Consider the following 24,925-nt stretch of genomic DNA (forward strand, 5'->3'; position numbering starts at 1 on the left):
TTCCTACTGATGGAAGCATCCTCTTCACATTTCAAATCTCTTTGCCCGGGACCCATGTTTTGCCAATTGGCCATCCTCTGGGACCAACACCGGCCGGCCTTTGTGACCAATGCCGGCCAACCTTTGGGATCCATGCTGGCTGACCGTTGCTACCCACCATTTTCACTTTTAGTGTGACAGATGAGGCTGCTGGGTCCTCATGATGTCACTTTGTTATTCAATGTTACATTTCTGATAATGACTTCAGCTGATATTTCAAGATCTCACTGCATCCGTTGAAAAAAATAAAGAGGTTTGTCCTCGAACTCGCCATGTTTAGTCTTCAAATGTCTTTGATGTTTTGAGGGTTTTAAACTTTAATTTGCCAGTGCTTCCCTGCATATAACACACGTGAACTTTACATCCTGATTTGCAGTGGTACAATTAATATTCCATACCTCAAGTAATCATCTTTACGCTGCTTTGTTCCGTTTTCAGCTGCTTCTTCATGGGTTGTTCACCACAGGCCCTGGAGTTCACACCAGCACTGCTGGCAGCTGCAAACTGGAGGATACTGTCGCGTGACGGCTGTGCACGGGGCGGGTGGCCTGCACCCTGTCGCCGCTTCCGGTGGTAGGACTCCCATCGTTTGATGAAAAAGGATTGGCCGTGGACAGCGCGCTGACATCAGCCGAAGGCTGTACATCCTGTTGGGATCCAGGCCTGCGTACTTCTTGATCCGGCATGCATGCACGGGATGGCCGGCAATCTCAAATGTCAGTCGCTGCCAGCATTTTTAAAAGCCGTGCGCGGCCGTTTGACGTTCCTCCCGCGATGGGGAATACTGCAACTGAGAGCCGCGACCCTCCCGAAACCTGCAACCCTGAATTTGAAAAATCCCCGGTTCTTAAGGTTCTAGCGAGTCACTGCAGCACAGTGGTTAGCACTGTTGCTTCACAGCACCAGGTTCGATTCCCGGCTTGGGTCACTGTCTGCGCGATCTCCCCTTTTCTGCGTGGGTTTCCTCCCACAGTCCAAAGATGTGCAGCTTAGGTGGATTGGCCATGCTAAATTGTCCTTAATGTCAAAAGAAAAAGGTTAGGTGGAGTTATGGGGATAGGGTGGAGGTGTGGGCTTAAGTAGTGTACTCTTTCCAAGGGCCGCGCAGACTCGATGGGCCGAATGGCTGCCTTCTGCACCGTAAATTCTATGATAGATACTTTCCCGTCTGCAAGCAGCTTATCCAGTTGCCTTTCATTTCATGCGTTTCAACACCTTCAGCTTTGCCACCATTTGTGCTGCATGAGAGGGCAATAACCTAGTGGCCAACATCTAAAGAAGTATTAAAGGGAATGTCTTTAGGTCAAGATCTTTTGTGACTTCCTTTGTGCGGTTACAATTAAGCAAGCATTGGAGTACAGAGGCTGATGAATGAAAATCATACCAAGTAGGCTACCTATCTTCCTTCCCAGTGTTGCGTTGTTTGAATTTTTGTGTTTTCATTATTCAGTCATGGGATGTGATGTCAGTGGCAAGGCCAGCACTTACCTATCTCTACTTGCCCCTGAGAAGGTGGTGATAAACTGTTCCCATCTATATGGTGAAGGTATTCCAAAATGCTGTTCGGCGAGGGATTTCAGGATTTTGTCCCGACATCGGTGCAGGAATGGTGACGTACTTTCAAGTCAGGATGGTGCGTGACTTTGAGATTGTGATGTTCCCATGCACCAGCTGTCCGTTCTAGTTGGTAGAGGTCACAGCTTTGGGGGATGCTGTTGAAGAAACCTTGTCGAGTTGCTGCATATTCTTGATGACATGCACTGCAGTCACCGCTGAGTTTGAAGTGGTGGATGAGGTGCCGATCAAATGGCTGCTTTGTCCTGGATCGTGTTGAACTTCTTGAGAGTTTCACTCATCCAGGCGAGTGGAGAGTATTCCACCACATTCTTGACTTGTCTGGTAGGTGATGGAAAGGCTTTATTTTTAAAAATAAATTTAGACTACACAATCCTTTATTTTTCCAATTAAGGGGCAATTTAGCGTGGCCAATCCAACTGCCCTGCACATCTTTGGGTTGTGGGGTTGAGACCCACGCAGACACCAGGAGAATGTGCAAACTCCACACAGACAGTGCCCCAGGGCCGGGGTCGAACCCGGGTCCTCAGCGCCGTGAGGCAGCAGTGCTAACTACTACACCACCATGCGCCCGATGGAAAGGCTTTAAAGAGTCAGGGGGTGAGTTTGGCAACACACAGCACCAAGGTCCTGACCCCTTGTAGCTACAATATCTATGTGGCTTTAGCAAATTGGTTCCTACTCATTGAAACTGAAGATTTTTAAAACCCTGTTTTAAAATTCTGATGAAAAGTTCAAGGAACAATTTCTGGCAAGCCAGAAACTTATGTAGGCAAGTTCAGAAAAGATTTACTTGCCAAGTAAAACATTTTTGAGCACTGGTCTAACTCTAAAATCTTTTTTGCTCATAGTATTTTAAAAGTACTTTTTACAAACGATGCTTTGAACTATTTGAGAAGTGTTTTTTTTTTAACTGTAAAGTCGACTTTAGTTATTCTGTAAGCAAACACTGTATGAGAAGTGCGAAAGTAATTTAGACATGGAAGAACAATCAATCAAATCCTGTTGAAGGTACAAACAAATTAACCGCTTTAACATTATTCTCCAATCCTGTAAGATGATATTACTTTCAGTGGCAAGATTGTGCTGGTTGTTTTTAATTTGTTCTAACACACGGACAATTTCCACGAGTCTCCAGCTGAAGTGTATGGCTGCTACCTATAATAACTGGCTAAGGTTTATTTTGTTTGACATCCTAAAGTTATAGCTGTTTGCCAATTTGAATGCTTCAACAGGGATCATCCTACTGTGCGCTAAGTTAGAGACATATAATAAAACTAATGATAAAAGAAATCGGTAAACACCTAACGCTGTGTGCTTAGAAGGTATAACTCTGGCCATAATAAGGAAACGATTCACAGGAAAGCAATACCTCACATCACATTGCTGAGTTTTGGCTTGCAGGCTGCATAGTTGGATTATTTTAAGAATTTAAGACCTCTGTGACATGGCTGTAAAAATAATTGCGGTGGTCCAAATGACTGGGTGTTGCTTCATCAAATGATGCCTCGCCCTTCTTAAAATGTGACTGTTAAATGTTGTTCATTTGGTTTTATAATGTGGAATAAGTAATAAAATTTATTTTGCATTAAGCAAGCTGAAATTGATTCCACCTCCATGCCGGGTCAGTCTGACGCAGAACCATACTGTTTGCAAGTTTGGTGTCCTATTTGACTCTGAGCATGAACTTCTAACCCCTAACCTTCTTCATCATCAAGACCGTCTGCTTTCATCTCTACTATGATCTGGCTCTCTCCCAGCCTCACTGAATCCCCCATCCATGCTTTTGTAGCCTCAGTTCTTCCAATGCCGTCCTGGCCAACCTTCCATCTTGAGCTCAACTTGAACTTCCGTTTCCTGTATCTTAACTCAAACCAAGCCCTGTTCACCCATCACTCTGTGTTCATTGACTTATGATGGCACTTGGTTAAGCCATACCTTATAAAATTCTCACCCTGGTGTTTAAATCCTTTCCCAAAAGTGGAAGAGTCACTTACTCGGGGACATGGGTTTAAGGTGCGAGGGGCAAGGTTTAGAGCAGATGAGCGAGGGAAGTTTTTTTTACACAGCGGGTAATGGGTGCCTGGGACTCGCTACCGGAGGAGGTGGTGGAAACAGGTATGATAGTGATGTTTAAGGGGCATCTTGACAAATACGTGAATAGGATGGGAATAGAGGGATACGGACCCTGGAAGTGTAGAAGAGTTTAGGTTAGATGGGCAGCATGGTCGGCGCAGGCTTGGAGGGCCGAAGGCCCGGTTCCTGGGCTGTACTGTTATTTGTTCTTTTATCCTGCACCCCTCCAAGGACACTGGTGTGTCCCCCCCCCCCCCCCCCCCCCCAAAAAAAAAAATCTGGCCTCTTGTGCACCCCCAGTTTGCCTTGCCCTATAAGAAGTAGCTTTGCCTTCAGCTTTCTGAGTCTTAAACTCTGGAAATTCTTCTCAAAGACTCTCCAACTATTTACCTCTCTTTCTCTCTTTTTAAGTTCTCTGCTTGAATTGTCTGATATAAAATCCTTAATGCAATATAATTTTATAACCAAATTGACACTTTTGTATCCATGACATGGAAGTATTAATGTGCTTTACAAAAGTGCAACCTGAGAAGCATGCAATTCTGATGTACAATAATCATGTTCAAATTCTTTATTACTATTTTGGTCTTAACCAGTTTAGAATCCAACCGGGTTAACACCTCTGCTAAAATAGAAGATGAGGAATTTCCATGTGGGCTGGTTGAATATTGGTGTGCTTATAGTAGTGTAATTTCAAGTCGTTTGTGTAACCCATGTTCAGATTTATATAATTTAAAAGTATGAAATTTGCCGTCAATTCAGTATTGCACCACCTAATCACAAGTTTTGATAACTTGCAAAACTTATGAAATAGAATTCTGAAGTTTTTAGGTTTGACGTTTATAAATTTTAGAGCTATGATACACGTTGGGTTAGAACAGTTTTTTAATATTTCAAATGCAGATTGGTGATAGGCTAGATAGATTCACTGGCTGACTGTAAAGAATCCAAATTAAAATTAATTACGTAGCCTTAGTCTAATTCCAAGTTGCAGTCCAGAGCTTACAATTTCCCACATTTTAGCACTGAACTGGCTTGAAAATGTTACCATGGCGGCTTGTAAAGGGAAGGAAAATATGACAAAATAAAGAATACTTTTTGTAAGGTTGGGGATGAGGTGTGAAGTTGGGGAAGTGTAATAGGAGTTCCCTCAGCATCTCGTACCCCTATGTTTCCTAGTCTTTGTGCCACAGTACAAGCTCCATTTCAGTAGCTGTGTTACGTGGGATGGCGCAATTTATAGTACCTCCTTGTGTTATTAGGACGTGTGCTGAGAAATGCTCACACATACTGTGAAGATACTTTTTTAAATTTTGTGGCAGTGATTCTCCAAGCTTTTAGGTTGAAGGATCTCTTTTCAAATGGATTAGTAACCATAGATAACCAATTAAATTGTAATATATAACACACTATAATATGAAAGCATGTAAACATGGGTATGTCTGCTTCTCACTGCAGGCTCTCTTAAAATAATTTTAAAACATGATTTTGTGACCTCAACCAGTGTTCGATTGAAGGTATGTTGCATGGATTATTATTTACACAAGAAGAATTTACATGAAGAGTTGACGGAGGTGATTACTTTTGAAATCATATCTTTTTTTTAATGCACACTCTTTCACTTTGTGGCCTGTTTCAGATAACTGGAGAATCCGCATTAAAGACAACCACTCTAAAATCACTTGGACTCACTGGTGGTAGTGCCATAATTAGGTAAGAAGGAACTTGAGCGATCATATTTCAGTGAAAACTGTTACTGTTAAAGCCATGATCTCCACCTCTGTGATTAGCAGGAAGTAATCATAATAAGTAGATGTCAATCACCGTTTGTAACCGAAATGTGTTTTTCAGGATTTTTGGCCCTGCTGCAAGAAACCCAAAGGAAAATTGTGTGGGGGGAGGTGGAAAACACTGTTAATCTGAAATAAAACCAGAAAATGCTGGAAACGCAGAGCAGAATTGGCCGAAAAGAGAACAGACAAGTTCATATTTCAGGTGGAGACCTTTCAACAGACACCATTCTGATTTAGGGTCTATAACTGAAACATGAGTGTCATTCCTCCTTTCAGACTGACCTCTATATTCACAACAGTTTTTGTTATTAGCAGGCCCATTTGCTGCTGTTTGTATACGGCATATTGCTGCGAGCAGAATTTCCCAGCGAAACTTGCTGATAATTAAAATTGTTCTTTATGAGGTATTTAAATATTGTGCAAAGAGTTACTTTTTTGTAATCTTGCTCCGAGTAAGGTGACGTTCAGCATGGTAAATAAAATTAATATGCCTGATAGCTGACAGTTCTGATATCTTAATTAGACAAATGAGATGACCCAGCCTACCTTTAAAGAGTAGGCTATTAGTTAAAGGTTTTTGTGGATAGCTGGATTGATTAATGGCACTCATTGAAGGACAAAATGAGGCAAGGGCATATTTGATTACTGAAGGGTGTGGTGGACCTGAAAGAAAAGCATGTTTATAAGTGAAACAGCATGCAGTACCGTCTCAATCAATGGAAGCAGGGTGGAGAAGTAAGACTTGCTCTTAAATGAAACTTGCTCTTATATGACTTGCTTTTAAGTGAATTAACCTGTTTTGCAAAGTAGTAATGGGCTACATATGTTTCTGTGTAATCCCTATTTCATTTCTTCATATGGTATGTGTTAAAAGTAAATCCTGGTCCTTGACAGCCTTGGGACGGATTATATACTTCAGTTGGCAGGTGGAATGTAATTAAATTTTCAGGACAAATTCTCGAAAGAGTTGTGTTTTATTTTCTGCCGTATTTGCAATGGTTGAATGCAATTTCTGAAAATGAAGAGTAGTAATTCTGGCGAGTTTCAACACACTGAACAAAAATCACAAAAGTAACGAACCATCATGTTTTTTTAGTTTGTTCTTGGAATGTGGCTGAGCTGGCATGGGTGAATTTATTGGCCATCTCTAGCTGTGCCCAGAAACTGGTGGTAGGCCACCTTCTTGAACTGCACGTTTCACAGTAATTTTTTTTTTTTTTTTACAACTAAGTGTCTTGCTAGGTCACTTCAGAGAGCATTCAGAGTCTGCTTCATTGTGTGGACTAGTTATGTATTTGGTCAGACCACATAGTATTCATTTAAAGTTTACACAAAAGCCTGGCAGCTTGATGTAAGTTTTCTGAGCTTTAGCCACAAATCACCAGATTTATTGAATTGACTTTCAGAACTTGCATTAGTAGGGCTTGACTGCAAGGTTGCAAGTCCACTACTGTAACCCTAATACATGACCACTACTGATTTGACATTGGTAATTGATGCTTAGAAGAAGATTGAGATATAGCCCTGGTGAACTGTTCTATGAACAAACTTTTACCATCGTAAATTTGAACACGATACTCTTTATGATTTTAATACATGTCAGTGCTTTCTTCAAAGGGCAACATAATTTGAAAATTATTTGTTTATTTTGGGAATAAGGTATCAAACATAAAATCTCTAGTTTGGTATACAGTATTGACAGTTCTATCCTGTACCCCAGTGGAGCCATCCATTACTCTTGCCATTTCTTCCTCGTCTTTCTCAATTGCGTTTCTCGCTCAGCCGCAATGTTTTAATTTAGCTCTATTTTTATGTGCATTCAGTTGACGCCAGTCATTGGGGGTGGACATTTATCTTCTCACCCCCTCTCTCCCCTGTTGCATATTTATGTTTCTCCTTTCATGGACATGATCCTGCCTGCAAGCAAGGAGTTAATATCCATACAGTCATTTTGGAGGGTCTTGTCTGCAATGTTGTTTTGTCACCGTTGTGATGTAAGGTCCCATATCTTCTTACTCAAATTGCTTCTCTGATTCTTTCAGTATATTTACTGCATTTCATTCCTTTATAGTTGGTTAGAGGTGTGGTTCCCGTAATTTCTAGATCAAGTACTAATATTCAAAAAATAATTTAAGGGTTTCAGCAATCCGAGATGGATCCTGTTTAATTTTGAAGTCTTTTGATGTTCAAAATCATCTTTTGACCGTTAATTTGTGATCCTGTATAGGCCATGTTACATTAGAACAGGGTTTTCAAACTCAGGGTCATGACTCGCGGGTGGGTCGTGCCAGGGTGTCGAGAGGGTCGCAGAGCGATCGGTCATGGCGCTCCCGATCACGGGAGATGCGCCCATCAGCTGTGACCGGCTTTTAGGTTGAGAATGCTGCCGCCTGAGTCTGCCAGCAGCCGCAGCATTTTGCATGTGCACTGACGTCATGCGATCCGTGCTTTGCCCTCCAAATCCTGGTGGCTAGATTCCTCCATTTGTAGTTGCAAGCACGCAACAGCAGTGTATGAAGAACTGAAGATGAATCCGTTTGTAATAAGGAAGAGATGGCCAGAGACACAAACAGGTCAGGATCTAACAACTGAATCTGCCGGAGAGAGCTTCTCTGGAGACTTCACGGCAGGACAAAGCAGTCCTGGTGTGAGCTCCTGGGCCTTTGATGAACAACCCATTAAGAAGAAGTTGAAATTGGAAACAAAGCAGTATAAAGATGATTTGTTGAGGTATAGCATTATTAATGGGCGGCACGGTAGCACAGTGGTTAGCACTGTTGCTTCACAGCACCAGGGTCCCAGGTTCGATTCCCAGCTTGGGTCACTGTCTGTGCGGAGTCTGCACGTTCTCCCCGTTTCTGCGTGAGTTTCCTCCGGGTGCTCCGGTTTCCTCCCACAAGTCCCGAAAGACGTGCTGTTAGGTAATTTGGACATCCTGAATTCTCCCATTGTGTACCCGAACAGGCGCTGGACTGTGGCGACTAGGGGCTTTTCACAGTAACTTCATTGCAGTGTTAATGTAAGCCTACTTGTGACTAAGATTATTATTATTATATTGTGCCATTGCAAATCATGATGCAAAGCCCTTGTGCATTATGTGTAGGGAAGTACTGGCAAATGAAAGAATAATAAGAATTCTTTAAAAAAAAAAAATAGATTTAGAGTACCCAACTCATTTATTCCAATTAAGGGGCAATTTAACGTGGCCAATCCACCTAGCCTGCACATCTTTAGGCTTATGGGGGCGAAACCCATGTAAACATGGGGAAAATGTGCAAACTTCACACGGACAGTGACCCAGGGCCGGGATTGGACCTGGGACCCTGGCTCCGAGAGGCAGCAGTGCTAACCACTGTGTCACCATGCTGCCCCGAAGAATAATAATTTATTGTCACACGTAGGCTTACATTAACACTACAATGAAGTTACTGTGAAAATTCCCTAGTCGCCATGCTCTGGCGCCTGTCCGGGTACACTGAGGGAGAATTCGGAATGTCCAATTCACCTGACAACGCATCTTTCGGGACTTGAGAGAAACCCTCAAAACTTCAAAAGCATTTGAAGACTAAGCATGGCGAGTTCGAGGACAACCCTCTTGATTTTTTTCAAAGGATGCAGTGAGAACTTAAATCATCAGGTGAAGCCCTTAGCAGAAATGTAACACTGAATGACAAAGCAAGTGAGATCGCGAGGACAAAGCAGGCTTACCCGGTGCGTTAAAGGTAAGCAAAAAAGTCAGGCATGAAGTTCTGGCAGCGTCGGTCACGAAGGCCGGCCGCCGTGCGTCGCGACAAACGGCCGGCGTGGGTCCCGAAGGATCGGCAGTTGGTAAAAATGGGTCCCGGGTAAAAGAGTTTGAAAAATGTTGCAACAGAACTTCAATTCTGATATTGTATTTTTTAATTCACTTGCGGTATGTGGGCGTCGCTGGTGAGGCCAGCATTTAGTTGCCCTTCAGAAGGTGGCGGTGAGCTGCCTTCTTGAACCACTGCAGTCCTTGGGGTGTAGGAACACCCACTGTGCTGTTAGAGAGGGACTTCTAGGTTGTTGCTCCAGCGACAGTGAAGGAGCGGCGATATATTTCAAGACGGGGTGGTGAGTGACTTGGAAGGGAACCTCCAGGTGATGGGGTTCCCAGGTGTAGATTGTAGAATTTACAGTGCAGAAGGAGGCCATTAAGCCGATCAAGTCTGCATCGGCCCTCACAAAGAACACCCTACTAAAGCCCATGTATCGCCCCTATCCCTGTCACCCAGTAACCCCCACATAACATGTTTTGGACACTAGGACAATTTAGCAAGGCCAATCCACCTAACCTGCACTTCTTTGGACTGTGGAAGGAAACCGGAGCACCTGGAGGAAACCCACGCAGACATGGGGAGAACGTGCAGACTCCCCACAGACAGTGACCCAGCCTTGAATCGAACCTGGGACCCCGGAGCTGTGAAGCAACTGTGCTAACCACTATGCTACCGTGCTGCCCATATCTGCTGCTCTAGATGGTAGCGGTCGTGGGTTTGGAAGGTGTTGTCTAAGGAACCTTGGTGAGTTACTGCAGTGCCTGTTGTAGATGGTACACATAATTGCCACTGTTTGTCGGTGGTGGAGGGTTGGAATGTTTGTGGCAGGAGGAGCAATCAAGCGGGCTTTGTCCTGGATGATGTTGAGCTTATTGAGTGTTGTTGGAGCTGCATTCATCCAGGCACGTGAAGAGCATTCCATCACACTCCTGACTTTTGCCTTGTAGATTGCTGGGTCAGGAGTTGAGTTACTAGCTGCAGGATTCCTAGCCTTTGACTTGCCCTGGTAGCCCACAGTATTAATGTGGCTCGTCCAGTTCAGTTTCTGGTCAATGATAACCCCCAGAATGTTGATTGTGGGGCATTCGGCGGTGGTAATGCCATTGAACATCAAGGGACAGTGGTTAGATCCTCTCTTGTAGGAGATGTTCATTGCTTGGCACTTGTGTGGCGTGAATGTAACTTGCCACATGAGCCTAAGCCTGGGTATTGTCCAGATCTTGCTGCATTTGGACATGGACTGCTTCATTATCTGAGGAATCCCGAATGGTGCTGAACATTGTGAAGTCATCTGCAAACATCCCCACTTCTGACCTTACAATGGAAGGGAGGTCATTGATGAAGCAGGCTGAAGATGGATGAGCCAAGGACACTTGAGCGAATGTCAAAAGCATTGAAATTTAGCTCTTTTGATTTTCCTTTCCATCTCGGTTACATAGAGAACTGGTTTCTAGAAGTTAAAATTCCTTGGAATCCATTTCATGTGGACCGGTATCATGGCTCATATGAAGGCAACGGTTGAGGAAGGGGAGGGGGAAGAACCCTCATTTATGAGCAATATTCCTTCAAAGAGAATACATCTCAGAGTGAGTTGTAAAATGATCAACTGCATCTGTACTTTTGGTCACAGAAAAGACGTTATAATACCATGAACTAAAACTGATGTAATGCAGTGTTGGACTAAATAAAACTGAAAGGTCCAATACATTGTGCACTCACACCTTCATTCCTTGCATATTCCAGTGGGGCAACAAACATTTTATATTGTATTATGCAAGCGATTTACTCCCCACTCACTTTGGATTTGCATGATATTTCCAAGTTCACAGATGACACAAAGCTAGGCAGGAATGTGTGTTGTGAGGAAGATGTAAAGTGGCCACAGGAAGGGGTGGGCAGACAGTGAGTTGGCAAGAAGAGATGGAATATAATGTAAAACAATGTGCGGTAATGCACTTTGGTAGAAAAAACAGATGTGCAGAGTATTTCCTAAATGGTAAGAAATTAGGAAGTCTAGATGGACAAAGGGATATGGGTGTCCTTGTCCATAAGTCACTGAAGGCTAACCTGCAGATGCAGCAAGCTATTAGGAAGATTAATGGAATGTTAGCTTTTACGGCAGGAGGATTTGAGTGCAGGACTAGTGATAGTATAGAAGTTTTGGTTAGACAGCACCTGGAGTATTGTGTGCAGTTTTGACCTCTATACCTCAGAAAGGATATTGTTGCCAGAGAGAGAGTGCAACAAAGGTTTACCAGACTTGTTCCAGGGATGGCGGGACTGTCATATGAAGAGACATTGGGCAAATTGGGTCTGTATTCCCTAGAGTTGCAAAGAATGAGAGGTGATCATATTAAAACCTACAAAATGCTCAAAAGGAACCAACAGGGTAGATACAGGTAAGATGTTTCCCTTGGTTGGGGAGTCTAGGACCAGGGAATGCATTTTCAAAATAAGGGGGAAGCTATGTAGGACCAGATGAGGAGAAATGTATTTAATAATAATAATAATCTTTACTATTGTCACAAGTAGGCTTACGTTAACACTGCAATGAAGTTACTGTGAAAAGCCCCTAGTCACCACATTCCAGCACCTGTTCGGGGAGACTGAGGGACAGTTCAGAAAGACCAATTCGCCTCACATGCACGTCGTTTGGGACTTGTGGGAGGAAACCGGAGCACCCGGAGGAAACCCACACAGACACTGGGAGAATGTGCAGACTCTGCAGAGACCAGTGACCCAGCGGGGAATCGAACCTGGGAGGTGCTGTACACCGAGTGCGGTGATTCTTTGGAATTCTCAACCCCAGAGGGTGAAGGAAGCTCCGTCATTGTGTATGTTGAAGGCATGGATTGATAGATTTCTGATCAACAATAACGGAAAGGGTTATGGGGATAGTGGGTCTAAAAGGCAGTGAAGGGTTCGATCAGCCACAATTGTATTGAATAACGGAGCAGGCTCGACAGGCTGAATGACCTACTCCTATTCCTGTGAAAGTACAGGTTCAAAGACAACATTGAGAAAATAATTTTTCGGCAACTGGCACAAATGGAAGCATCATCTACACAGATAGTTTGAGGATTAAGGAGGCCACAGAATAAAATGATTCATATATGAAAGATGCTTCTTGAATTGAAGATGCTGCACCTGTAACATGCGGATGAGTTACAATCTAGTTGAGATGGGTTTGGAAAAGTAGCAAAGAGCTAAAAAGCATTTGAGGAGGAGGTAAGAAATCCAAACCTATTTACATCAAGAATCCAAAGAATCCTAGCAATAAATCGAAACCTTTTGTATAAACAGCGTTAATGCAGTCTTGCTTCAGTCTTGTGTAGCATTTGGGAATAAAAATCACAAAGGGAATGTTTTTGTATGCACTGTTTGCAGTGTTAATTTTAAAGACAAGAATGAACATTGATGCAGCAGTATATTCTGTTGTGTAATTGGTTCTATAAAAGTTGCTTTGTTCTGTTCACAGCAATACACACTGAAGTCAGGTTTTGGAAGGACCCATGCCACATTCACAACTGTATAAAGTACTTGTTGCTGAGAAGGACCCTGTGGCAAGATAGCATTCTGTTTCACAGGTAGTGAGTGGGTCAGCAACCCACTGTCTGCAGGAGTGGACACTGACTCGGAATCCCAATCTTAAAGGTTGGATGGTCGACGGAGATCATTTTGGAAGAAGCTTAAGAGCAGATTGCAGGGCTGGCCTTCGGTCTGTGAATCAGTTTGTGCCACCCGCCACCTGTGGTCATGCCAGTTTCATAGATTATCATAGAATTTACAGCGCAGAAGGAGGCCATTCGGCCCATCGAGTCTGCACCGGCTCTTGGAAAGAGCACCCTACCCAAGTTCAGCACCTCCACCCTATCCCCATAACCCAGTAACCCCACCCAACACTAAGGGCAATTTTGGACACTAAGGGCAATTTATCATGGCCAATCCACCTAACCTGCACATCTTTGGACTGTGGGAGGAAACCGGAGCACCCGGAGGAACAGTTGCACAATGTTATTTCATTTGCACCTGAATGTTACCAGACTGCACATTGACAACATTTTGTCAATATCCCGATGACCCTTGGACAGACTTTGAGATGGTGAATATTAACAAATGCACCGCAAGAAATTGGAAGCACCACTTTGAGACACAGTCGATACTAAATTCCACAGTACCGTCCTTGATTTTGAAGCTGTGCAGTTGGCTTTAGCAAGTTGACATTTCGGCAGTTGCGCACTCAAACCCTTTCTTTGCTCCCTTTGGGGGCATTTTATCTTTTATTTTTGTCACGTGGATTCATTGTTTCTGTTGACTTTCCTCTTTGACACCCCTTTGAGATAATTTTTTTTAAAATTTAGAGTACCCAATTAATTTTTTCCAATTAAGGAACAATTTAGTGTTACCAATCCACCTACCTTGCACATCCTTTGGGTTGTGGGGGCGAAACCCACGCAAACACGGGGAGAATGTGCAAACTCCACATGGACAGTGACCCAGAGCCGGGATCGAAACTGGGACCTCGGCGCCGTGAGCCAGCAGTGCTAACCCACTGCGCCACCGTTTGAGATAATTGAGGAAAAAGGCCTTAATTGAACTTTCTGGGCTACTTTGTCTACTTCTGGTGACTGTTATTTATGGAAGCACGACTGAGATCCTGAGCACAGGAAGGTTCCACAAAAAGCAGTGTGAGGAACAAGCGACCAGTTGTAGAGTTTGTTACAGTGCGGTTTGAGGCAGGAATGTTAGCCAGTGCATGGAGCGAGCACCCTGCTCTGTGAGCACTGCTGCAGGATTTTAAAGCCGACACTAGCAGGTGGACAGTTTAACATTCCAAGCAAAGAATAGAACTTCTGGCAACATTTCACTCTACTAGTATTTCACTTTGTGTCAGTTGAGATTATGCGCTGAAGTCTTGGAAGTGGGTTTTCATCCCACAACCTTTTGATTCGGGGCAACCAACTGAGCCAAGCCACCTGGTAGCCTTTTGTGGCTGATGATGAAAACAAATTGTGCCAAAACGACGACATGTTTGAGGACACATTTGGATAAAATAAACAACTCTGCTTCCAACAAACGTATGATTATTCCTAGACTTTCAACTTTGACTCCCATTTGCTGCCCTCATCTTTATTTGCAGAGGTCGAGTTACTTCGTTTGTGCACCCTAAGATGGTAAATTTGCACACCTTAAAACAACAATGGCGTTTTAAGTTGATTAACATTCCCACCTGAGCAGTACTGTTTCAAGCATCGTGACACTTAATCTTCTGAAAGTCGTGCTCTATGCCTCACTGCATTAGCTAATTCAGATGCTGCCCTACTACGCTAAGTAAATGGCTGCAGGGCTAAATGTGCAACTTGGCCTTTAATTCTGTATCATTCTTTCGCACAGGTATGTTTTGAAGAGATCTAGTGTGGATGGACAAAATGAACCAATGGATTTGGCAGCAATTTCTGACAAACAACCAGTGAACAAATCTGCACCCAAAACCATGTTAATTGAGGTGGTTGATGGCTCTCCATCTGAAACAGACTCTGTTTGTTCCCTGAAGGACTCTAGCCCTAATGGGTTGAGCACCGTGATTAACCCAAGCAGAACTGTAGAGGTGTTTGCCGAAAAGAAAGTGCCACCAATGGACTTGACACAAGAGCAAAGTAAAGACATTATAGACCCTTTCCAAAAGAAAGATGAAAGCAAATCGCTAGTTGAACAGGTCGGATCAGAGTCAACAGAAAAGCCAAGTGGTGGTCCAGCACAGCCTACTGTTTCTGAGCCACGTCCTCGCACAGAATGCCCTGACGTTTTGGACCGCGATTCCTCATCCACAAAGCAAACTGAAAGTCCCGTGCTTATACACTTCCCAGCAGGCGGTCAGAAACTAGGCCAGTCAGAAACTGATCAAAAACAATTTACCCCTGGTGAACCATCAAAGGAAACAACACGCTCTTCCACTCCAGCTGGTCCGCCACATCCAAAGAAACTAAAAACTGTTCTTCAGCAGTCACCACTGAAGGTAGGAAATTAGACATTAGTTTTGTTTGAAAGGTTTTGTACACGGCTGATGCAGCAGGTGCAAGGAAGCTCAATTTGTCTTGGACCCTTAGTTCGCAGTGACAAATCATGCGGTTACGTTTAAACTTCAGCGTTTGCATTTCTGCCAGCATCTTTGTTTCTTAAATTACTATACAAGTATCAAAGTCTTCATTCCAATAGAAGAGATTTCTTCCCCCTTTGCAGATAGCATCTGTTCTAACAACTGTGATGTGATCGTCATGTAGCAACTTAAAAACAGTCCTTTTTATTTTTGGCATTCCCAGCCTTTCCTTCCTCTGATAATCTTAGGCTTTTAAAAACCCAAGTTTCGGTTTACTTAGTCACTTCCTTTTGACTTGCCGTGTCTGACTTTGAATCATCTTGATGCTGAATTACATGATGAAAGTTAAATATTCTTCCTTTGCTGTTTATTCCAAACTACTCAGACCTGTTGCTGTCTTAACTGGCTCTACTTTAAGAATTCAAGAAGTTTCCTGTTACCAACGTTCGGTTCCTTGACTTGGTAATCAAGTCACATATGCGCTGTTGTAAACAAATGACCGGGGTGGCTCGTAAAATTCCTATTTGTCACCATTAGCAGTTTGTATCTGACCACAGATTGAATGTTAAACCTCCCTTTGGCAAACTAAAAACAAACCTTTTGCTTCAGATTTGCATGTAGTCCTGAGCTATGTAAGCATTGGGCTAGGGCAGCACGGTGGCACAGTGGGTTAGCACTGTGGTCTCACGGTGCTGGGGTCCCAGGTTCGATCCCGGCCCCGGGTCACTGTCCGTGTGGAGTTTGCACATTCTCCCCGTGTTTGCGTGGGTTTCGCCCCCACAACCCAAAGATGTGCAAGGTAGGTGGATTGGCCACGCTAAATTGCCCCTTAATTGGGAAAAAATGAATTGGGTACTCTAAATTTTTTTTTTTAAAGTATTGGGCTAATGAGGGTCACCTCATCCATATCCTTTAACATGTGAGAAATATTGCTGGACACAAAGCAGTTAGACAAAATTAAGACTGAAGCTGATGAGAATTGCTGATGTTTGAGGCAGATTTCCGGAGAGAACTTCGGGTCCTGTGTTTGCATCCAAATCAAATAGTTTCAGAAAACCAGTAACAAAGCTTTGTGCCATTATTACTGACTGCAGCAGTGGTTACTGGGATAGGCAGTGGAAATCTCTGGCTTGCTGGGAGAGTCGTCGTCTGGAACAAAACTGCCCCCCCAATCCAAACCCAGGAAATAGAAATGCAACAGTGGTCTATTGGGAGCATTATTTTGGTGTCAGGGGCAGTGGTGGTTTCACCTACAGGGAAGTGCTTATTTTTTACATTGGGAGTTACGTTTTCCCACCTCGAGTCCTGCTGTCCAGAAAATGTCCTTTTTGGGTCAGTAATCTGATCAGCGCAGCATCGAGACCGTCGGTACAAACATTTGAAAGGCATCTCTGGAATTCACATCCCATTCGGGACTTTGGGCAGATTGAGGAGGCAGGAAGGCAATTGTAGCCAGCAGCCTGCACGGTGACTGCAGTGAGTGTGCTACTGAGGTGAATGGGGTGAGAGAGGTGTGAGGCGGCTGGAGGAAATGGTGACCACCTCTTAACACCAACATTAGCCATGCCATCGGCCGCCAGGTGGTAACCTTGCAGTTGTATAAGTCCCTGCCTATGCATGAGTTCAGGCGTGTCAATTTGCATCGTTAACATACAAATTACATGTTATTTTCATGGCACGCCAACCTCTGCTTTCCACTGTACATTAATGAACTACAGACACTGGCAGGAATCCAAGCACGCCTGTAAAATTCCATTGCCCTTGGAAAACACCTAGTTACTTCACTGCCAACCTTGTTGGAATTGTTAACATTAAAAGAAGAAATCTGAACAAGCAGCAATTAACTGACAGAACTACACCACAGGATTTAACGTTTTAAAACAAAAGGTTAGTGTCTATCAAAGAGAATTAAATAAAGTAACTACCCGTAACATTACAGCGTATATACACTTGCTATAAACAGTTTTGCTTTCTGTTTTGCAACACTTGAGTTCCCTTACCTTAATAAATCTTTAAGGGTTCATTCTCATTTTGGGGGATCAATTCAAAAGACATAACAGCACTCTCCAGAATTCATTCTTATTTCTCTACAATGTTCTAGCTAATTCGCCAATGTACAAGATTTCATGAGGGTCCTTCCATTAGCTTTTGGAAAAGTGACCCGCCAATTTCTTTACCAATCTTTACTTGATTCCATTGCTCCAGCATGGGTCTTCCTACGACTCCTGCGCCTTGGCATAAAACATCAGAAAACATCTCAGACCCTACTCACACTCTCTATGCCCTCTCTCATACTCTCTACCACCTCTCATACTCTCTACCCCCACTCTCGCTCTCTCTACACCCACTCTCGCACTCTCTACACCCACACTTACACTCTCTACCCCCCTCTCACACTCTACCCCCGCTCTCACACTCTCTACCCCCACTATCACACACTCTACCCCCTCTCTCACTCTCTAACCCCACTCTCACACTCTACCCCCCCTCTCTCACTCTACCCTCCCTCTCTCACTCTCTACCCCCACTATCACACTCTACTCCCTCTCTCACACTCTCAACCCCCTCCCCTCTCTCACACTCTCTACGCCCTCTCTCTCACTCTCTACGCCCTCTCTCACACTCTCTACGCCCTCTCTACTCCCTCTCTCACACTCTCTACCCCCCTCTCACACTCTCTACTCCATCTCTCACACTCTGTACACCCACTCTCACACTCTCTACCCCCACTATCACACTCTCTACCCCCTCTCTCACTCTCTACCCCCACTATCACACTCTCTACGCCCTCTCTCACACTCTCTACGCCCTCTCTCACACTCTCTACGCCCTCTCTCACACTGGGTTATAGGGATAGGGTGGAGATATGGGCTTGGGTAGGGTGCTCTTTCCAAGGGCCAGTGCAGGCACGATGGGCTGAATGACCTCCTTCTGCACTGTAGATTCTATGACCTCAGCCCTCAGTTGTTCAGATTTTAACAGTGCGTTATGTTGCTCACTGCTTTCATTTGATCAGGTTTATGAGCAGGAATGCAGCTGTTGTGATAAAAATCTTGGTAGCTAAGATTAAAAAATTTTTTTTAAGAGTACCCAATTATTTTTTTCCAATTAAGGGGCAATTTAGCGTGGCCAATCCACCTACCCTGCACATCTTTTGGGTTGTGGGGGCAAAACCCACGCAAACACGGGGAGAATGTGCAAACTCCACACGGCCAGTGACCCAGAGCTGGGATCGAACCTGGGACCTCGGCGCCGTGAGGCAGTAATGCTAACCACTGCGCCTACAGACTGCCCTTCTTGGCAGCTGAGGTGATGTGTTTCACTTCTCAGTTTTGTTGAATTAGGAATTGGGACGGAGCAGTCTATGGGTGTATAAACTGATGTATTATGAACAAACTGCATATGCTTATGTGTATGAGCAATATATGCTCTTCAGCAAGAGACATTCAATCAGACTCTTTATGATCCATCTAAATCTGAGAAGGAATTGCAGTTCTCTAATTAATATGGTGGTGTTCTTTTCTTTTGCACAAAATATATGCCTAAAAATTATTTCACTTTGTTACCTAAGTAAAGTGTTGGGTGGAACGAGATGGCAACTGACTCATTGGTTGGCAGAATGTGTGGTATAATGTTATCATCTTGCGTCGTAGGTTTGCACCCAGTGGAACGGAGTACATTTGTCACGTTTTAAGCCTGCAGCGTATAAGAAGTATAAAAAATGGACATTACAGTTAAGCTAAATAATTGACTATCACGGACCAGTATTATACAGCGTAAATGTAGACATCATCTTCTGATTTTCATTCATGCAAGGTTAGTTCCCTTGTTTGGATGCTGTTCCCTTAATTTTCTGGATCTTGCATTACCTTTTGCATTTCAGTGAAGGAAAGTGCCAGTGTGAATCATTTATAATCATGAGCAGTCTGATTGAAACCACAATTGAAGTGTGTTCTAAACCATGGCATGGCCCACTACCTGCCAAATTTACAGCTTTTGGTGCAGAATTAATTACAAGTTTCAAATCGGCATGATAAAGACCTAATTTATTTACGGTTATTTTTAGTATTATGCCTCCCAAGATGTTATAACCCCAAATTGGATTTCCTAAAGCCAGACCTTTTATATTTTTAATATTGTGACATACTGGAAAATATCCACTAGTCCAAGGGGCTGTCAAAATAAGAACTGGATAAGTGGATTTTATTGTGTATAATGCACAACTGCATGGAGCAGGACACACGCGTTTGAACTTCTGTGTTGTAAAGAGGTAGGTCCGCAACTTCCCTTATACCAACAAGTAACAACGTCAAATTACACTCAACTATTGTCTTGAGGGCAGCACGGTGGCGAAGTGGGTTAGCCCTGTTGCCTCACGGCGCCGGGGTCCCAGGTTTGATCCCGGCTCTGGGTCACTGGCCGTGTGGAGTTTGCACATTCTCTCCGTGTTTGTGTGGGTTTCGCCCCCACAACCCAAAGATGTGCAGGGTAGGTGGATTGTCCACCCTAAAAAATTGCCCCTTAATTGGAAAAAATGAATTGGGTACTCTAAATTTATTTTTGAAAAGTCTTGAAAAAAACTTCTGTCTGTTTAATCCTTTCACTTGGGAAGTATTGACTGAGTGGCGATGGCAGGAGCTAAAATGAGAACAAATAAATACAAGAGAATTATGTTATTAATTGAAGTATTTTTCCGGTGTGGGGTGGCCCCGCGGGTGGGAGGAAATGAATCTACCAGCAAATATACACAGGAGTATCAATGCTGTGAATCATTGGCAGTTAGCATTGTATCCCAGTGTTCAGATAACATTAACCACGAGTGAAGTGTGAGTGATTCATGGATGCCTTTTCTAGACTACACATCAGTCACTTCCTTGTAGTCTACCATTTGTTTTTTATGACATATTAAGGAGAAATTCTTTCACCCAGAGGGCGGTGTGGCCTGGAACTCTCTCCTGATTGAGGGAGAACCCTGGCCTGCTATTTTAGAAATGTCCATGATGTATACTCAACAGTGTCCCAACAGCAGGGCTACTAACCAAGAGCTGGAAAGTGGCATTAATTGTATAATAATTGAGTATTTTATTGCATTCAGTTGCTAAATTTGCTGATAACACAAGTATAGGTAGAGGAGTAAGTTGTGAAGAGGACACGAGTCTGCTAAGGGATATAGATAGGTTAAGTAAGTGAGCAAAATTTTTCCAGATGGAGTATAATGTGGGAAAATGTGAACTGGTCCACTTTGGCAGGAAGAATAGGAAAGCAGTACATTATTTAAATGGAGAGAGATTACAGAACTCTGCAGTGCAGAGATATCTGCGTGATTTAGTATATGAATCACAAAGTTAAAATGCAGGTACAGAAAGTGTTTAGAAAGGCAAATGGAATGTTGTGGTTTATTGCAAGTGGAATGTAAAGTAAAAATAGGGATGTTTTGCAACAGATGTACAGGGCGTTGTTGAGACCACATCAGGAGTACTGTGATGAAAGCAAATTACTACGGATGCTGGAATCTGAACCAAAATCAGAAGATACTGGACAATCTCAGCAGGTCTGACCGCATCTGTGGTGAGAGAAGGGAGCCAACATTTCGAGTCTGGATGACTCTTTGTCAAAGCTAGAGAGAACTGGAAATAGGGTCAGATTTGTACTGTTGTGTGGGGCGGGGTGGGGGGGGGGGGGGGTTGCATAGAGCAGTGGGGCTGGAATAGGGGCTTAGTGATAGGAGGAGATTGACAAAGATATCATGGACAGAAAGGCAAAGGGAATGTAAATGGGGGAGATAATGGCTAAGAAAGTGTCAAATTAAGAGATCAGAATGTGTTAATAGCAGAACAAATATGAGCAGTGTGTCAAAGGACACCCTGGAACAGGGAACTGATGGCCCAAATGGGTGGGGCAGGGGGGGAGGGCAGTGGTGAGGGAGAAACAGATCGATGAAAGAAATTAAAATAAGTAGATAGAAATAAAAATGGGGTGAAGGTGGAGGAGAGAGTTTGCAGTCTGAGGTTGTTGACCCCATGTTAGGTCTGGAAGGCTGTCACGTGCCTAATCGGAAGATGAGGTGCTGCTGTTCCTCCAGTTTGCGCTGGGCTTCACTGGAACATTGCAGCAGGCCAAGGACACACTTGTGGATGTGAGAGCAGGTTGGTGAGTTGAATTAGCGACAGGAAGGCCTGGGTCCTGCTTGCGGATGGACCAAAGGTGTTCTGCAAAGCGGTCACGCAGTCTGCGTTTAGTCTCACCAATGTAGAGGAGAGTGCATTGGGAGAAGTGAACGCAGAGGCTGGTTTAGCTCACGGGGCTAAATCGCTGGCTTTTAAAGCAGACCAAGGCAGGCCAGCAGCACGGTTCAATTCCCGTACCAGCCTCCCCGAACAGGCGCCGGAATGTGGCAACTAGGGGCTTTTCACAGTAACTTCATTGAAGCCGACTTGTGACAATATGCGATTTTCATTTCATTTTTCATTCAATAGCTGCGATTGAAGAAGGTGCACGTGAAGCGCTGCCTCACCTGAAAAGTGTGTTTAGGCCCTTAGACGGTGAGCAGGGAAGAGGGAAAGGAGTACTGTGTAAAGTTTAGTCACTTTATATAAGAAGGGATATAAATATTTTAGAAGCAGTTCAGAGAAGGTTCACTAGAGGAAACCTGGGATGGTGGGTTTATCTAATGAGAAACGGCTAGGCAGGCTTGGCCTGTATACATTGGAGTTTGAAAGAATGAGAGGTAATCTTATTGAAACGTAAGATCCTGAGCGGATGAAAGCAAAATGTTCCAGTGAAACCCAATGTCTACTGAAGAAGCAACACCACCTCTTCCGATTAAGCACCTTACAGCCCTCAGGATTCAACATAGAGTTCAACAACTTTAAATTGCGACCGTTCTCCTCTATCTTGACCCTTTTTTCAACATACAAAGCAGTTTTTATCCCAGTACATTTGTCCTTGATTTCCAGATGGACCAAAAACCTGTCTGTGTCAGCCTTAAATGTACTCAATGATGGAGCATCCACAATCCTGTGGGGTCGTAAATTCCAAAGATTCACAACCCTTTGAGTATAGAAATGTTTCCTCACCTCAATCCTAGATTATCTCCTTATCTTGAGACAGTGCCCCTATGTTCTAGATTCCCCGACCAAGGGCTGGTTTAGCACACTGGGCTAAATCGCTGGCTTTTAAAGCAGACCAAGGCAGGCCAGCAGCACGGTTCAATTCCCGTACCAGCCTTCCCGAACAGGCGCCGGAATGTGGCGACTAGGGGCTTTTCACAGTAACTTCATTTGAAGCCTACTTATGACAAGCGATTTTCATTTAATTTCAAGGGAAACAGCTTCATTGTGTCTGCCCTGTCCATCTCCTTCAGAATCTCGTGTGTTTCAATGTGGTCACCTCTCATTCTTCTTAACTCCAGAGATAATGGACCCAATTTATTCAACCTCTCATCCCAGAGACCAATCTAGTGAACCTTTGCTGTACTACCTCCAGTTTCTAATTTGGAACATCAAAGTTTCTGCCAGTGAATGGGCTAGCCAGGTTTCAGAAGGAATGGTAAGAGTTCTTAAACCCCAAGAAATGGCGTGGTGAGAAGAATATATTCAAAAAATAATTTTTCTCCCAATAAATGTAGAGTAGCCAATTATTTTTTTTTCCCAATTAAGGGGCAATTTACCGAACCTGCACATCTTTGGGTTGTGGGGGTGAAACCTACGCAGACATGGGGAGAATGCGCAAACTCCACGCGGACAGTGACCCAGGGCCGGGATTCGAACCCGGGTCCTCACTGCCGCAGTCCCAGTGCTAATCACTGCGCCACATGCCGCCCCAAATATATTCAAAATTGCCAATTTGATTAATATGGCGTTTATTCTATTTGACTTGGGTGAAATGGGAATCAGTACCATGTGGTTGAAGAACCAATACTGTAGTTTTAGATGTCAATTTAAAGAAAGTATACTTAAAATAGGGTGGAGATGTTGGCTTGGGTAGGGTGCTCTTTCAAGGGCCGGTGCAGCGTCAATGGGCCGAATACTATGATTCTATGAAGCCAAAAGTATCTTACTGACGGGCAGTACCGTACTTATACATTGCCTGCAAGTTTATGTTTGATGGTTAGATCGTTAGAGGCTGTTCATGAAGGCCCTGCCTTCTCAACCTTGAGCCTGAGGTGTGGTGATCCTCAGGTTAAATCACCACCAGTCAGCCCTCCTCCTCAAAGGGGAAAGCAGCCTAATGTCACCTGGGACGATGGCGACTTTATTAGTGTGTCTTGTTCTGTCCATTTGGAAATGCCAATTGAAAAAGTAAAGTAGTTGGTGGAAACTGCTGAGTTTCAGAAGATGTCACATACAGGATCTATATTTCAGTTGATGTTCCGATTGTCAAAGCAAAAAATCCATTTGGAACAAAGTTTTAAGTTCTCCATAAGCATTGAAATTTTCAGTTGTTTTGGCTTGGGCTACTTTCTGAATGATTTCCAGAATCTTTTTTCTGTGAGCAACCTCCCTGTAGGGGAATTTGTGTGAGCAATACTTTTTCTAGTTGCTAATTGAGAGAGTACACATTTCAAAGGTTGCAAAGGACGTTCAGTACTTCAAGGAATTATATCTACTTAAAATAACTAAATATTTTCAGGACTATTGTTATGTTTGTTAAGTACTCTCAAGTGGATGCTTACCCGATGTCAGCTCCTTTTAAATGAAGTTCAAATGAGCTGACCTCTCCTCTAAGACCTGCCAGTAACTTTTATGGGCTTAATATAATAACTTTCAGCATGACAAATTATACAAAATCTTTGAGAATTAATTAGAGCATGACCTCATAATGCAGGTAATAAAAAAGCAGACGCCTTTGGGACTATTTAAAGTCTTAGTGCCAGCACCATTAATTAATTAATTAGCTGTTGGCAGGCTATTAAACCATAAGGCCATCACAGCTGAGCTCAATCCTGATGTAGTCGGCTTGTAGAAGGGAATCTCCCCACAAGCATATGCTTCTCGCCTTGGGCACTGCACTTGTATCACTCAATTAGGTTGGGAAGACTCCAGATAGTTCTGATGTCAAGTATAGTAAGATACTGTTTTCCATTTTGTGCTCTGTTTTCCATGGTGCTGTTGGAAAGTAAGGCTTTCGTCACCATCCTTGATGTTACTGCTTAAAACAAGCATTTTCCAAGAGCAAAATCATAATTCTGTAGTTTTTCCAACAGCTTTCAAGAATTGATTGAGCTGTACGCAGCTTTTGACACCATATAACTCTGGACAACCGGAAGCACAACACATCTTAGAACGGCATATTTTGTAAAGTACCATTCAGCCCGATGATCCCGAGCCAGCTCTCTGCAAGGGCGATTTAGCTAATCCCAACCCTTTCCCCAGGCTAGGCAAACCTGTTCCCTTCTGGTGTGAATCCAAATCCCGTTTGAAAACCACGATTGAATTTCTCTCTTCCACCCTTTCAGGAAGTTACGATTGTGACCAATTGCTGTGTAAAAAAAAAAAGTTTCCTCATGTCATGTCTGGTTCTTTTGCCAGCCACTTTAAACCTAT

At 43.6% G+C, this 24,925-nt stretch overlaps 1 protein-coding gene across 4 annotated transcripts in view; it reads left to right on the forward strand.

The window, feature by feature from the left end:
• aspscr1 (ASPSCR1 tether for SLC2A4, UBX domain containing) overlaps positions 1 to 24,925 on the forward strand; it is a 253,177-nt gene that overhangs the window by 83,995 nt on the left and 144,257 nt on the right. For all 4 annotated transcript variants that reach the window (XM_072483642.1, XM_072483643.1, XM_072483644.1 and 1 more), the window contains 2 exons: positions 5,330 to 5,403; positions 14,678 to 15,299. In XM_072483642.1, the coding sequence (XP_072339743.1) occupies positions 5,330 to 5,403; positions 14,678 to 15,299 (696 nt within the window). The remainder of the gene's footprint in view (positions 1 to 5,329; positions 5,404 to 14,677; positions 15,300 to 24,925) is intronic.

The sequence above is a fragment of the Scyliorhinus torazame genome, chromosome 18, assembly GCF_047496885.1.
Source record: "Scyliorhinus torazame isolate Kashiwa2021f chromosome 18, sScyTor2.1, whole genome shotgun sequence".
Classification (NCBI taxonomy): Eukaryota; Metazoa; Chordata; class Chondrichthyes; order Carcharhiniformes; family Scyliorhinidae; genus Scyliorhinus; species Scyliorhinus torazame.